General features: G+C 40.3%; 1 protein-coding gene and 1 long non-coding RNA gene across 2 annotated transcripts; one reads left to right on the top strand and one right to left on the bottom strand.

The window, feature by feature from the left end:
- Nucleotides 1–331: 331 nt before the first annotated feature.
- LOC108959437 lies at nt 332–3,502 on the bottom strand. The gene is made up of 3 exons (XR_005551937.1): nt 3,355–3,502; nt 3,032–3,253; nt 332–458 (listed from the first exon to the last, which is right to left on the bottom strand). It is a non-coding gene; the product is annotated as an uncharacterized LOC108959437 (long non-coding RNA).
- A 4,299-nt stretch (nt 3,503–7,801) lies between these two features.
- Nucleotides 7,802–14,182, top strand: LOC104450707 (beta-amyrin synthase). Its single transcript, XM_039315221.1, has 17 exons — nt 7,802–7,938; nt 8,189–8,456; nt 9,870–10,145; nt 10,258–10,477; nt 10,587–10,670; nt 10,937–11,103; nt 11,199–11,387; nt 11,492–11,605; nt 11,780–11,899; nt 12,007–12,129; nt 12,223–12,321; nt 12,495–12,551; nt 12,666–12,856; nt 12,938–13,115; nt 13,229–13,309; nt 13,418–13,501; nt 13,793–14,182. The coding sequence occupies exons 2-17, from the start codon at nt 8,256–8,258 to the stop codon at nt 13,913–13,915; spliced, it is 2,307 nt and encodes a 768-aa protein (XP_039171155.1). The 5' UTR covers nt 7,802–7,938; nt 8,189–8,255; the 3' UTR covers nt 13,916–14,182.
- The last annotated feature ends 2,275 nt before the right edge of the window (nt 14,183–16,457 follow it).

Below are 16,457 nucleotides of genomic sequence, written 5' to 3'. Positions count from 1 at the left end.
ATTGCCTTAAAATTCCTTAATAATTTTCCCAGATAGTCTAGTTATCTCGAGAGTGATCGGCTCTGAGAATAACCCTATAGACGCATCAATGAAATGCCCGATTTATTCAATAGAAGACAGGGTTGAAAATTTGGGATGTCACATATTACATGACTATGCACTCATGGATCTTGAAAGTAGCGCTTTTACCTGGATGAACAACCGTCAAGGCAATGAACTGGTAAAAGAAAGGTTAGATAGTGTTGTGTGATCTGAATTGGAGATTAATTTTCCCTGAAGCTGAGGTTTTGGCATTACCTGCTGTGGGCTCTAACCATAGTCCCTTGCTGTTGAGCACAGAAGTTAAACAAAGCAGAAGAGGCAAGCCTTTCCTTTTTTAGGCTTACTGGATTGAACACTAGGACTGCAGTAGAACGATAGCTACTTCTTGGGCCTCCGCTGTGACAGTTGGCCGCGATCTGCCATACAAACTACGCCTGGTCAGCTTAGCTCTAAATAAATGGAGTCGAAGTACGTTTTCAAACACCAAATCACAGATCGCAGACTTACAACAGCAATTGAAAATTTTGACTAATCAGAATAGCAGCTCACATGACAGAAACTTAGCAGACAAGTTAAAGCAACAACTACAAGAGGCATGGCAGCAAGAGGAGCAGTATTGGGCCATGCGTTCTAGAATAAAATGGCTAAAGTGGGGCGACAAAAATACCAGGTTTTTTTCATGCAACTACTATGCAGCATCAACAAAGGAACAAGATTAGCATGTTACTAGATCACAACCAAGAATGGGTAAGAGATGAGCAGGTTCTCAAGGATATGACTATGGCTTTCTATTCAAATCTCTACAGGTCAGCAGGACACTGAGACTATGGCCCTATTCTGAACCAATGTTCAAGTGTCGTTACTCCTACAATGAATGATAGCTTAGTTGCAGAGATCACATCAGCAGAGATCAGAATAGCTACTTTTCAGTTGGGTAAAAATCAAGCACCAGGCCCTGACGGATTAAATGGTATCTTCTACCAAACTCACTGGGATATACTTAAGGATGACCTTATTCTTTCTATTCAGGAGTTCTTTAAAACAGGAGTTATACCAGTCGATTTAAATAGGACCACTATCTCTTTGATCCCCAAAGTCCCTAACCCGGAAAGCCTAGACCAATTTCGTCCCATAAGTTTATGTAACTATGCTTACAAAATCATCTCCAAAGTCTTGGCTAACAGACTCAAACCCCTCCTGCCTGACCTGATTTCTACTGAACAAAGCGCCTTTGTGAGTGGCCGCCAAATCTAGGACAATATCTTGATTGTTCAGGAGGTGCTACACCAACTGAAGACCCGGAATAGAAAGAAACATTTTCAGGCAATTTTAAAAATGGACATGCAAAAAGCTTACGACAGAGTGGAATGGGACTTCTTGAACGATTATTTTCTCATATTAGGTTTCCATCCAGTTTGGGTGAAGTGGGTGATGCAATGTATTACGACAGTCTCTATATCTATCAAGTTCAATGGAGATCAACTTAACTATTTTCAACCTACACGAGGCATTCGACAAAGTGATCCACTTTCCCCTTATCTGTTCATATTAATGGCGAATCTATTGTCAACCTTAATATCTCAAGCCATTGAAATGGGTAATCTCAAGGGAATCCAATTGAATAGGTGGTGTCCTACTCTATCCCATTTACTTTTCGTAGATGATGCTATCTTTTTCTTAGACGGGACAACTATGGAATGTCAAAATCTAGCTAACATTTTGAACCAATATTGTTTAGCTACCAGTCAGGAAGTCAATCAAAATAAATCAGGCATCTTTTTCAGTAAATCCTGTCCTTCCACACTTCAGAACAATCTAGCACACCAATTCAGAATCCCTGTGCTTCATAAGACTGGAAAATACCTAGGCATTCCGTCAGATTGTGGTCGGTCTAAGAGAGATATGTTTTCATGGATTTTGGGAAGAGTTAATTCCAAATTAGATGGATGGAAGGAAAAAATGATATCGAAAGGTGGAAAAGAAGTCCTTATAAAGAGTGTCGTCCAATCTATTCCTCAGTATGCTATGTCCATTTTTAAGATTCCTATATCTCTGTGTCGATCCATTGAACAAAATATAGCGAGATTTTGGTGGCATTCTGACAGCACAAAGAAGGGCATTCATTGGAGAAATTGGGAGTCCCTAAAGATCATAAAGGAGCAAGGTGGTCTAGGATTCCGAGACCTAATAGCTTTTAATAAAGCGATGCTTGGTAAACAGGCCTGGAGACTAATCAAATCTCCTTTATCCTTATGGAGTAAGCTTTTCAAAGGTCTCTATTTCCACTCACAAGACTTTAGGAGTGCAGCAAAAGGTAACCGCCCTTCCTGGGGATGGCAGAGCTTATTATTAGGGAGGGATTCCATTTTACCAAAGCTATAATGGTCTATGGGGGATGGCACAAAGATTAGTATTCGTGAAGATCGATGGCTACCTATGGGAATTCTTAGTGGACCTGCAAATAGTAATGAGCCACGACTGGTGGCAGATTTGATGTTGCCGAGTCTGAATCAGTGGAATGGTCCTCTCATTAATCAGTTATTTGAAGAACAGGTTTCCAAAGAAGTTCTTAATATTCCACTTAGTTCTACTTGCACTGAAGATAAGTTAATTTGGACAGCTACTCCTCAGGGTCAGTATTCTGTTAAGAGTGCATATCATAGTTTATCATCTTCCATTCAACCATCTGAGCCTATTTGGAAGAGCTTATGGTCTTAAAACTGTCCCTAAACTCCGACTCTTCCTTTGGTCTGTTTGTCATAATGCTCTCCCAACCAAAGCCAATCTTTTTAACAGACATATCAGTTCAGACCCCACATGTATATTATGTTCTCAGGAAGTTCCTGAATCGATCGAGCATCTATTTCTCCTATGCCCCTGGACTAAAGCAGTTTGGTCTCACCCTAAGATCGCTATCAGTATTCTTCAAACAGATGCACAACACTGACAGATTGGCTTGCAGCTAGATTTCGAAATACACAGCTGTTACCTGGTATGGACGTTGTCGCTGCACTTCTCTGGCAAACATGGAAGGCGCGAAACAGGTTCATCTTTACTCGTCAGAAGCCCGATCCATCCTTTGTGGTTGAATCTACGTTAGCTCAGTCCCGATCAACACGGATAAACCAACTTACCTCCTCTAACGCTTTAAACCCCGAAATCAACCTTTCTGCTCCATCTTCTCTGTGGCAGCCCCCCTGATCCAGGTGTTCTGAAAGTCAATATTGATGGGGCTTTTCAGGTTGCTGATACCAGAGGAGCAATAGCTTACATTTGCAAAAATCATACGGGCGAAATGGTGGATGGATATACCTCTCGAGTTACTGCTGCCTCAGCTTTGCAGGTTGAAGTTTCTGGCCTCCTTTCGGCGCTGCACCATCTCTGGCGACTCGGCAAATCCAACGATCCGTTGATTTTGGAATCGGACTGCCTTGCAATGGTTGAAGCAGTTGCAAATCCTCGGAAGACTCCATGGGAGGTTCGGTCCATGTTTGACGAAGTGGTTGCTCTTCTCCCCTGTTTCTCTCAACTGCAGATTAGGTTTGTTCCTCGTACAACCAACTCGGTTGCGGACTGGGCTGCAAAGGCCCAGTTGGGCGGGACTTTACCTTTGTCTTGGCTCTCCTATCCCCCTCCTATCTTATTAGATCTACTTATTTCGGATGTAATGGACGCTGGTTGTAATGTTTCTATAAATTAATTGTAGTTTCCGTTAAAAAAAGAAGAAGAAATATTAGAGACAATTTTCAGATCTATCTCAGTGGGACTTACCCTCTGACATGGCTTCACCAGTCGCTCGATGAGTGCAGCTAGACTATACTAATGTGGTTGAGTGGGACCACCTAATATTTTCGCGAGATCATTGGACAAAAATAGCATTGCTAGCCTAACAGTACTATATTTAGATAAGATGTTGAGAGAGCATTAATTCTATTTCAAGAAATGGATATGCTCATATCATTCAAGATGGAGAATTGAAAACGGATAAGCCACCGTTTCGTTTGAAGGACTAACGGTACTGTCAGCTCACCATTTCCTAAAATGAATTGATTTTCCACATCTACTACTTTGAAAGGAATAACCAAACTGTCATCAAAAGATAAATGAAAAGAACTCGCGCCGAATTGCATTAGATTCAATTTTACTCAAAAGGTAATTCCGTGAATTAGGTTGCCCCCTTCTCAAATACAAAAATGGATTTGCCAATGATCAAAGCAAGTTAAGGGAATTAACATGAAAAGGTTTGCCACTGGCATGAACTTAAAGTAACAATGATGGCTTGGCAGTACGATAGCTTGGTCGACAACAAGAGAATTATGAGGTTGTGTCAAGTTAGTGACTTGTGACGACAATGCGAAAGCGGTTTGAAAATGTCAAAAATATGGATTTTGTCTCTTTAGCAGACATAAGTACAGTGAAATTATTTATTAGATGTGAGATTTTTACGCGATCATGTGAAGGGTTGCATAAGTTCTTTCTCATTTATAATGTAATTAGAATAAACCTATAATAACATCATTCTGATATATTATTAAAGTAATGCCGAGTTTCAGTCACGTACTTTTTCGAAAATTGACGGTATACATCCGTCCGTATCTCGCATCGTGTAATTTCCATCCTGTAACTAACAGAGGAAAGGATCTCATGCCCATGGGTTGGTACTAATTCGTTGCAACCTAGGCTAGAGGGAATAAAGGACCCGAATCGAGCGTGACTTGAATGGCGCTGTCGGGCAAAGCTTTTTTGGCACTCCACTGGTTTCTCTCCGGTGCACCATTTTCTCGTTCCTCAGGATGGAACGGTCATCACGGGCCGTGCTCTTGAGTGCGCCCTCATAAGACTACCCTCATGAGACTACACGAATGCATGTCTTGGTGGTACTTTTAATTGAAGAAGTTAATACAGCTTGCTTTCTATAATGTTGCAGTAGAGAGTGTGAGAGCAAGATGCCTCCCCATTACTCTTTGATTAAATGGGTTGAAAGCGGGTTCTCTCTTAACCCATCATAAACCTATCATTAACTGGTTTTTTGGTTTATTAGACTCATTCTTTCCTATATTTCAAATATTAGGTAACTCATATATCACCGACGATATTAATTACTAGTTAAAATATGGGTCCACCATCGATCTTGCCACATCTACATGAGACCACGGATGAATCAATAAGCGATTGGCATGGGACACTCGGATGGATTCAAAAGTTATTTCAGTTATGAGTATGGAAAGCCATATTGATACGGCACCAGTAGCCCGTCTTTCCTTGTCGTCCTCGACGTCGCTAAGTTCAAGGACATGGCCCAGTTGCTTTACTGAAAAGTCAAGACAAAACATGAAAATATTGTATTGCCGGGTCGAAAGTCTCTCGCGGTTCGACTTTCCACAAAGGCAGGCGTAAGTTTCAGGTGCGGGACCATGAAACCCCCATTAAAAAATGGGTTCTTATGCGCACTTCGCGCCTCACGAGCCTCGTGAAATGCAGGTGATTATGATTGAGGCCCGAGCTAGGTTCTCCAGAACTGAAGGCGCGAAATAGAAGGGATATGTAGGTTCACGATCCACCGTCACTTGTACGAATTTTCGCTACGTTTCGAGGAGTTTGGTGGGTGGAGGGGGCTTTGTTTGACCGTGCCTTGAGGCTGGCGAGGGAGGGACGCAGGATTCTCGGTCGAAATTTCTTCGTGTCTTGTCAGCAACTTCGAGAAGACCGGAGATCTAAACGTGCTGAGAGCGTTGAAAGAGTGCCAAGTGCGTGACACTTATGGAGGGAAGGAGATCCTAGAGGGAAGTCATGACTTCGAAGCCATCGACAGCCCAGTTGACCTTGCTTTACGGAAGAAGAAAAATAACGCTTGACTTATCGAGTCATAGGCCAATGCGGCATCATCGATTGCTTCTTTTTAACTTTGGATATTTGACATTCGACTTCTTTTCTTTCACACCATTCACATCGACGGGTGATGTCGACATCAGAAATTTGATGTTTATTTGAGTCTGGACAATATTCAGTGAAGTAAATCAAAGATATCCACGCAACCACGAGGACTAATTCCACACCTACCGAGGTCAAATTTTTCTCGCCCACCTTTAAGGACCTTCTTGCCTTTGTCCACCTCTTACATGTTTACCACAGGAGAATAATGCACAAAAGGGCCGCTGATTTTGACATAGAAAAGTACAGTTGACTACTCAATCGAATCCTCACATCAATCAGAATTTTCAATGATTTTGTCTTGTGTGAACCACGTTAATAGATTTTCATAACAAAAAGTTAACGTTTTTCACCGGTAACCTTCTGGTCATAATTTAACAAAATATTTAAATTTGCGATGAATATTGTTCTTACTTTTATTAAGCATATATACATGACTTTTAATAAAATCCTATCCCCTTTCACACCTTCACTAAACTTTTTAGAAGATACTCGTTCTTTTAAAGTATAATGTAGTATGCATGTATAGAGCACATGCCTTAATGTACTCTGGAAAGATTACTTCGATTTTCAATTTAGTTAACATCTTTTCATTTATTAATCAACAAAATGCCAATTCAATTGTCATTTATAAATCAAAGTTATGGTAGCGTCACGACCTATCACTGCACAAAAATGTAGTTTTTATTTATTTATTTTTAGATAGCGGACAAATGTGAGTTTTTTCACAAAATCTTGTAATTCCAAAGGTCATTTTTTTTTGTAAGTTTTCTCATTCATAATATGGTCGGTATATCTACATGATAACAGAATTTTCGAGTTATCAAAGTAAAGCCAAAAATTTTGTCACGTACTTTTGAGAAGATTGACGGTATTTACTTATTTGTATTCACAATCATGTAATCTCAATCCCCTATATTAGTAATAGAGGAAAGGAGCTCATGCTCGCAGGTCAGCACTAATTTGTTGCGAACATCTTTCATAATTTATTACAAGAAGTATACATGTCGCAATTAGGAAGCCACGGAATCGAAATCATAATAACAAGACTGTGAGAGTAATTTGATACCGCATTTTAATTGGATTTGAATTCTCAAGAACCTTATTCTTATTTTGTAGGATGTACTTTCAAAAGACTGTAATTACATTCTTTTGAACTTAGATCCCATTTCCCGTGAAGCAAACGATGCTTCTATGGTGATGCAATTCTACATACTGTGTGGCCAAATAAACGTGTTATGTACTATACGTTTTTCATTTCTACGAATGTCTTACAATACATATACATTTATATCAGACTATGGACGGTGACCAATGATATTACAACTTGATATGGAAGCTCCGCAGGATTGAGCTGATGAAAGCTATTCATGGTCAAGTTTGTATGCCCGTTCCGGTATTGCTACCCAATCAGAGGATGGAAAAAGCCATGGCTCTTATTAGGGATGATATATCTAGCATTATTTTACTTTTGTTTGGCAAACCCTGAGTACTATTTTAAATGAGATAAAGAAATTACAAGGAAGCTGGCGACCCAAAACGTGGGTATAAATAGAGGTCCCTTTCTTCTCCTAAAGACCACAGCAACACTTGGTTTTGGAGAGAGAGCCTGATTATTTTCTCAACAACTCTCACATATCCCTCACAGTCAAAAGAGGTGTCTCTGCCTGTCTGTCTAAGCGATTGGCGGGGGACACTCGAATGGATTCAAAAGTTATTTCAGTTATGAGCGTGGAAAGCCATATTGATACGGCACCAGTAGCCCGTCTTTCCTTGTCGTCCTCGACATCGCTAAGTTCAAGGACATGGCCCAGTTGCTTTACTGAAAAGTCGAGACAAAACATGAAGATATTGTATAAATAGAGGTCCCTTTCTTCTCCTGAAGACCACAGCAACACTTGGTTTTGGAGAGGGAGCTTGATTATTTTCTCAACAACTCTCACATATCCCTCACAGTCAAAAGAGGTGTCTCTCTTTGTCTGTCTGTCTGATAAGTTCATGCTTTAGCCATGCTAAACCAAGATCACTGCGGGATATATTTTGATATCTATAATGCGATATGCATGCACATGGTGACATAACCTTAGAGAACAAGCATAGTTCATGGATATATAGCGACCGTGTTCATCGATGACTTTTGGTTTGTGGCAACTGGCAACTCATTCATCATTTTCTTGTGCGGGTTGTTTTACTTGTTCATTTGCATGATCATCAGGAAGGACAGTACAGGAGAGTTCCAATATAATCAGCTGAACGAAGAGAGAAAAAGAGAAGACCTCAGCATGTGGAAGCTGAAGATAGCAGAAGGAGAGGATGGCCCCTACTTGTACAGCACCAACAACTACGTGGGGAGGCAGACTTGGGAGTTCGACCCTGAGGCTGGCAACGCTGAGGAGCGTGCCGAGGTTGAGGCCACCTGCCAGCACTTCTACGACCACCGCCACCAAGTCAAGGCCTGTGGCGACCTCCTTTGGCGCATGCAGGTACATAACATTAGGAGTGAGCATAGTTCTAGGGCAAAATCTGGAACTGAGAATCAGACCGATGGAAACTTATAGGTTCTAGGTTCCAAAGTATGCAGGTAGATTTCAGGTTCCAAAAAATAATGAATCTATTTCAACCGGTAGATTCCGACTTTTTACTTGGAGGAATATGAAACTTGGAATATGTAACCTGTAACCTAAAACCTAGAATAAGTTTTAATATTTTTCTTAGTTCATGTCTTCGTGTGATCTTACGATGTTCCATACTATTCGATGATAAGTGTATAATCTAGAAGTATTAATTTGAGCTTACATTCTATGACTGAGACTTTTACTTTATTAATGTTCATATTTTTCTTGTCTTTATGGTTAGTAAATTGTAACAGCAAGTTGTGGTCATTAAAAGTTTAAATTCATTACGATAGTTTAATTAATAATATAGGTGGAACCTGAATAGACCCTGGAACTAATCTTAGAACCTATAACAAGATAAGTTCCAAGTTCTAAGGTATGCGGAGTAGGTTCTAATTTCCAAAAATTGAGGAAGCTGTTTCAACGAATATGTTTCAGATTTCATATACAATTTGTATAAAACTTGAAACTGCTCACCCATACATAATATACACCACATACTTGAACACACATACATGCCTACTCGTTCTCATGTAGCAACAGGCTTACTAAGAGGCAACTGTACATTGTACACGGGCATACATATCAAACTTGACATGGATAGGTAGAATCAATTCCCAATTATGTTAGCTAATTTTGTATTTAGTCTCGGTGACGGAGATAGCGTGCTATCCAGTTGCTGTCGGGCCTCTATTTTGAAGGAGAAGATCCATGGCCACACGCCCTCTCCTCTGGGCTCTTCTTCCTTTCCAAAAATTTCGCTCTAGCTCAATCCCCCAAGTCCACCAAAACGTGAAAATTCTTAGTTGTGTTGTTAATATGAGCTTGTCACCATATTCTAAGAAGAAATGCTAGATCTCATAAATTAGTCGGGCTGAGCAATCGTATCGATCTCGAGACTTGGGGTTTGTAGATAACTAGTCTATAACCTCTGTTGCCCCTTGTAACGATGAGGGACAGATAGTTTTTACCGAAAGCTGTTTACAAAATGATAAATCATATCATAAACACACTTCTGGAGGAACGGAATTATGTCTTCCACATACAAAATCACTTTAGAACCTCGGTATATCATTTGTAAACTAATAGGATAGTTGTTTGAATCCCTGTCATAATCCAAAATTTTATTTGTGTTCTGAAAATGAGAAAGACAGTAACTTTCATACGCCAATTGGAATTTCACTGTTGTTGCTTGTCATTAAGTTTAAAATTTGTTAATGTGTGGCAATACGAAGTAATGGGCAATCTACAGCTGATGCATGGTGCCTGATTTCTGGGCAGTTTCTGAGGGAGAAGCAGTTCAGGCAGACGATCTCGCCAGTGAGGGTGGAGGACGGCGAGGAGATCACGTACGACAAAGCGTCCACCGCCCTGAGGAGGACTGTCCACTTCTTCTCCGCACTGCAGGCCAGTGATGGCCACTGGCCTGCCGAGATTGCCGGGCCTCTTTACTTCCTCCCTCCCCTAGTCATGTGTGTCTACATCACCGGCCACCTCAACGCCGTCTTCCCTGCCGAGCATCGCAAAGAAATTCTCCGCTACCTCTACAACCATCAGGTTACTCTTTTATTTGCAAAAAGGAAGACACTCAGATGGAGAAAATAGCAGAGGAACTTTGAAAGACTTAGTCTTGAAACTGTTTGTGTTTTTTGCATTAATTTTGTTGCAGAATGGAGATGGTGGGTGGGGCTTCCACATTGAAGGTCACAGCACCATGTTCTGCACGGCCCTGAGCTACATATGCATGCGCATTCTCGGGGAAGGGCCTGATGGTGGCCAGGATAATGCTTGTACTCGGGCCAGGAAGTGGATTCTTGACCGTGGTGGGGTCACCTACATACCCTCCTGGGGCAAGACTTGGCTCTCGGTACTCTCTCACTCTTCCTTCAGTAATTGACAAAAATTTGTGCTCCAGATTGTTCTGCGCAGGTGTTTGGGTGAATTGGATATGTGACATTGTGCTTGTGCATGTGTGTTGGCTTGTCACATGCTGTGTAGATTTTCGGCCTTTTGATTGGTCTGGAACCAACCCAATGCCTCCTGAGTTCTGGATCTTGCCTTCATTCCTGCCCATGCACCCAGGTTTGTTTTTGCAGATTTTCTTGATCTTGTCCTTGATGGTATTCTATAGTAGTCTAGCATATATAATTTTGGACTATTTTCAAATTGAAAAAAAGGCGGCGTTTTTGCTGAACGAACAAGAATATGGCATTGGCTTGTTATTGAAATGGCCACCCTTCCAGAATTCCCCTAGAAATATAGAAAGTTTCAACTTCTGTTTCGTGTGACTACGTTTCTCCTCAGTTATATGGATATGTCGTCTGAATGTCCTGTTTTGAATGATGTAGCTAAGATGTGGTGCTACTGTCGGATGGTGTACATGCCCATGTCGTACTTGTATGGGAAAAGATTCGTCGGCCCCATCACACCACTTGTTCAACAGTTGAGAGAAGAACTTCATACTCAACCCTACGACACGATTTGCTGGAGAAAAGTCTGCCATCTTTGTGCCAAGGCAAGTATCCATAACAGGTCCAAGATATCGTTCTAGAATCAGATGGATTACGAGTCAGAAAATTTTTAACAAAATGACTCGAATTGTTGTTGCAGGAGGATCTCTACTATCCCCATCCCCTAGTACAGGATCTGATCTGGGATAGTCTTTACATATTTGCAGAGCCTCTTCTTAACCGTTGGCCGTTTAATAAACTTAGAGAAAAGGCTCTTCAGGTGACGATGAAACACATTCACTACGAAGATGAGAACAGTCGATATATCACGATCGGATGTGTAGAAAAGGTAATGAGTACATAAATTTGAGGAGAAAGACACATTAAGTGTAAAATTCTTGCATCGTGGGAAAACCTTACTAAGAATTTGTCTTTTGCTTTGGACTCGGACAGGTTTTATGCATGCTTGCTTGCTGGGTAGAAGACCCAGACAGTGATTATTTCAAGAAGCATCTTGCTAGGATACCGGATTACCTCTGGGTTGCCGAAGATGGAATGAAGATGCAGGTTAGTAGTAGTGTCACGGAACTATGACAGAATTGGGCTTAATTCGAAATGATAGGTGCTTATGCTGCATATTTGAAAGGTGGAAGCATTCTTATAATAAGGAGTTGATTAATTTAGTAAAGTGGAACCGTCTAGAGTGAAGCTTAGTTTGGTTGTTGGCTCATTCATATGCAGAGTTTTGGTTGCCAAGAGTGGGACACGGGCTTTGCCATCCAAGCTTTGCTTGCCAGTAATATGACTGAGGAGATAGCACCGGTATTAGCTAGAGGACACGACTTCATAAAAAAATCTCAGGTTTGATCTTTGATTGTTGCGAGCATCGCTTATCTCCAAACATCTTGCTAGTTTCTTTTGCTTCCTCGCATAAGCTGAAGTGCATCGATCTGTTCATAATATTCCAGGTCAAGGACAATCCTTCTGGTGATTTTCAAAGCATGCACCGTCATATTACTAAAGGATCCTGGACATTTTCGGATCAAGATCACGGTTGGCAAGTCTCCGATTGCACTGCAGAAGGTCTGAAGGTAATACTCCAATGAATGCCTTCACTGTATCTGCAGGTTCAATCCAATCCTAAATTGTGCAGTTTCTCACTGAATTTTCCCCTGTTTATTCAGTGTTGCTTGCTTTTCTCAATGATGCCACCTGAAATTGTTGGTGAGAAGATGGAGCCAGAGAAATTGTATGACGCTGTCAACATTTTGCTTTCTCTACAAGTGAGTATACCATTGTTTTTCTTTTTTGAGAAAATCTTTGATCAAACAAGAAATATTGGCTAAGCTTTGTTTGCTCTATGCATCCCAAAATCACGTTGCCAGTTAATTCTTTCGTTGAGTTTGATTATAAATTGTAATATTATTACATCGTCTGTGAATGCCACTTGTTCCAGAGTAAAAATGGCGGATTGCCAGCATGGGAGCCTGCAGGAGCTCCAGCTTGGCTAGAAGTAAGTACTTGATAAATTTTTGGAATTCCTTGGTGGTCCTCACGGACTAAGACATGTTTGTTTGTTCATAAATTACTATAGCGGGACTTCTTCCTCATCATTTGTCACTTGCAGCTACTAAATCCGACAGAGTTCTTTGAGGACATTGTCATCGAGCATGAATATGTTGAATGCACGTCCTCAGCTATCCAAGCTTTAGTTTTGTTCAGGAAGTTGTATCCTGGGCACAGGAAGAAGGAGATTGCAGATTTTATATCAAATTCCGTAAAGTATCTGGAGAATGTACAAAAGCCAGATGGCTCGTGGTATGTTCCTCTTCCAGTGGGCATTGCCGAAGAATTCAGATAAATTAAAGAAACAGCTGACTAACTGAGCAATTCTTACAGGTATGGGTGCTGGGGAGTTTGTTTTACATATGGCTCATGGTTTGCGCTTGGAGGACTGGCGGCTGCTGGTAAGACATATAGCAATTGCACAGCGATGCGCGAAGGAGTCGCTTTTCTTCTACGAACACAGTTGCAGGATGGCGGGTGGGGAGAGAGCTATCTTTCCTGCCCGAAGAAGGTAATTTCTAGAGGAACCTTCCACCGCATGTTTGGCTTTAGCTGTTTTAGTTGCACGCTTTTCTGGCAACACGGAAATCTTAAATTTTCTGTTTGCCAAATGGGTTGATGTAGGAATATGTACCGCTTGAAGGAAACAGATCAAATCTGGTGCAAACCGCTTGGGCTATGATGGGTCTGATTCACGCGGGGCAGGTCAGTTGATTGTGTCGTTTTGGTCTCCAAGGCATTAAACATTCTTTGGTGATAGTAAAAAATCAATATTCAATGTGAAGTTTCTGACTTTGGTTCATCTACTATCAGGCAGAGAGGGATCCGACTCCCCTGCACCATGCCGCAAAGCTGCTAATCAATTCTCAAATGGAAGACGGTGATTATCCTCAACAGGTTTGTACCTTTCAGAAAGTTGATTTCATACAGGGTTAAAATCTCAGGAAATAAGAGTGCGCGCCACCAATATCTTGGGAAAGAATTTCCTGCGAACTAATCCATGCAACTAGGAAAATGTAGAGATGATTATGGTCCACGCATATTATCTTACAAACAATTGGTTCAACTCCTCAAAACATCGTCAGGAACTAGTGCAAATAAAAGAAAACTGATTGAGGGGAAACTGATTCGGTAAGAATTGCCTTACAACCAAACAACATGATCTAAGCATGAACTTTGGCATTGCAGGAAATCACTGGGGTTTTCAACAAGAACTGCATGTTGCACTATCCCAATTACAGGAACATTTACCCATTATGGGCTCTCGCAGAGTATTGTAGGCGGGTTCCCTCACCGTCAACAGCCCTTTGAAGGAACAAGGCATACCATCACAGCTTGCAAATTGAGAAAACATGGATTTCACAGGAACATAAATAAAAATTAATGTATTTGGTTTTTCTAGTATTATAAATGTAGATCCGAAGGACTTGCGGTCCTAGAATAGAGGATTGTCACAACCCCAACTCTACAAGTGCAAGGGCAATGACATGGCCATCCTTTCACTCAAAAAACGCTACCTTAAGCATAATTACCATCAACCTATTATCGAAATATACATCCATATGTATGATTAAGAGTTATCTGGTTATAATATTAGAGTTTCTATAATCCATCAAAAGAATAGGTATATGTCAATCTAACAACTAAACTCAGGAGTTCATTTGAGATATAATATCCAAAATGTCATCCCAATAATGTAAATGCTCTCATTTTACTTGCTTACGGTTAGTTGAAAAACTTGAAAAGCAAGTAAGATGAATAAAATGAGCAATTATAGTCCAATAAGTAGTACATCTTTTATATACAGATTATTATTAATCGATATCATAACTCAACCCAAAATCTCGTATAGGATATAAGTAAAATATCAAAAGTGGATAATATCTTTCCAACGAAACTTTTTACATATAAGATCAATCAACAATATCAACTCACAATAACAAGTCAACCATTAATGGTATATTTCATTGATTAATCTCAAACAAGTCAAATGTTAATGATGATCCATTCCATGGATTGATCTAATACTTGGTGTCTAACTATGGTCAAATTTAATGCCTGTGACATAGGCAATCAAGTTCCCTTGGATAGGTTTTTCCTTTCTTTCTTCTCCTCGTGCATGTTCACTGTTCTTTCCTTATAATGTTCTTGGTCCTTCTCGTTTGTTATTAACGAAGAAGGAAAGAAGAAGTCCTTCTTAAATAATATATGTGCTAAGGCTAACATAATAATGGGCTTAAGTAGTGTAACAGCTCATTTTTACAAAGATGAACGTGTATCTATAATTTATTGTTATGTTATGTAATCTATAATTTATTTGGTGTTGAAATAAATGGAAATGGTCAAATACAAAGTGGCTGAAAGCATTGGAGCGCTTACACATTTTTTCCTATTCCTTTTCCCCGGTATCGAGTAAAAATTGTTTATGCCATTCTGCCCTTTTAATTAGAATAGGTACCGATGCAAGATTCACAGATATTTATTCATTTTAATTTTATTGTCGTTCTTCAATGACCATCTCTTTTCTCTCATCCTCTTAATGATACATGAGGCAAAATAGTTCTTTTATTTATCGAGTAAAAATTGTTATTATGACTGCTTTTAGATCCATTAACATGCGTAACATAGATGAGGGTGTATTTATTTATTTTAATGAATCGATTTAGTGATTGAGTTCCTCTTATGGCATTTCATTAGACCGGCTTCATACATAAGAAAGGTCCTCCTTAACTAGGTATTATCAATTGCTTCTTTTAACTTTGGACGTCTAATATGGGACTACTTTATTTTCATACCACTCACTTGAGCACTCAACATTTTCCCCCTCACATGTGAGTCTACCACGTTGGGCCAATTCCCCTCATTCCAAGTCCAATGTTCCTTTGCACTGACAAATTTTGACCCAAATCTCTAATTATTGCCAATCGATGCAAACATGCTTTTCACCCATGGTCTCCTCATGGGCCTAACCGTGATGGCAATACATACTTGATAATCACGAAGATCCGTGAGATTCCTTATATAATCCAGGATACCAATGCACATTGAATTGCCATTGAATTGCCATTGATTAACCATCATCGGCTATTATATCGAAGTGCCGTAGAAGTGCATTACCTTCGTAATACCAAAATCCAAGAGGAAGCCCAAAATTTAAGCCCATTGGAAAAAAAAAAAAGATAAATAAATAAATATATATTTTTTTTTTTCCTTTTGAGTTATCCCTGTTTTGTCTTTTTCTTGCTATATGCATTCTTCGCAGAACGTCCCTCCATGTCCCAACGTCTTCTCCTCCGATTTGTCCCTTCTTATTTCTTTTCTCTTTTTTTTTAATTTTTGCTGCGGTTTTCTCTTGCCTTTCCTTTTTTATTTATTTATTTATTTATTATTATTCTTCCTCCCCTTTGGTCTTCTTCTCCCTCGTGCATCCTCTCTGCACGCCCGAAGCCTTCTCTTCCCCAAAACATGGCCTCATCGAAACTCAGCCAAATAACGACGCAGCCCGGAACGACCGGCGACCCTTCCACCGCCGAACCTCCGCCGGCCACTAGTTGACCGGAGATCATCACCGTTGCCGGAATGCTTCTGACGAAAGATTAGATTTTTGAGCTCTAAATTTTCGTATGACTAAAACTCCGTCGATTTGTGTAATAACACCGGCATGAGCAAACAACACGATGGAAGCGACTCAAACTCGAACAAAGACAATATCACAGCAACAAACCTCGCAGAAACCATTTCCAAATCTCATTTTGACATTTCATCAAACAGATAGAATGCACCAGCGAGAGGGAGGACCAAGCTCGTCCGGGGCTATTGTTCGGACCAAGCAACGATAATCGACACACAAACA

The sequence above is a fragment of the Eucalyptus grandis genome, chromosome 6, assembly GCF_016545825.1.
Source record: "Eucalyptus grandis isolate ANBG69807.140 chromosome 6, ASM1654582v1, whole genome shotgun sequence".
Lineage (NCBI taxonomy): Eukaryota > Viridiplantae > Streptophyta > Magnoliopsida > Myrtales > Myrtaceae > Eucalyptus > Eucalyptus grandis.
The sequence above is the reverse complement of the archived record's forward strand: the minus strand, read 5'-3'. Positions and strand labels throughout refer to the sequence as shown.

Bases quoted from the DNA above. Each gene is read 5' to 3' on its own strand.
- LOC104450707 (XM_039315221.1), top strand. From the start codon at position 8,256: ATGTGGAAGCTGAAGATAGCAGAAGGAGAGGATGGCCCCTACTTGTAC. The intron at 10,146-10,257 runs GTTACTCTTTTA...ATTTTGTTGCAG, and splicing joins GCTACCTCTACAACCATCAG to AATGGAGATGGTGGGTGGGG. The intron at 11,104-11,198 runs GCAAGTATCCAT...TTGTTGTTGCAG, and splicing joins TCTGCCATCTTTGTGCCAAG to GAGGATCTCTACTATCCCCA.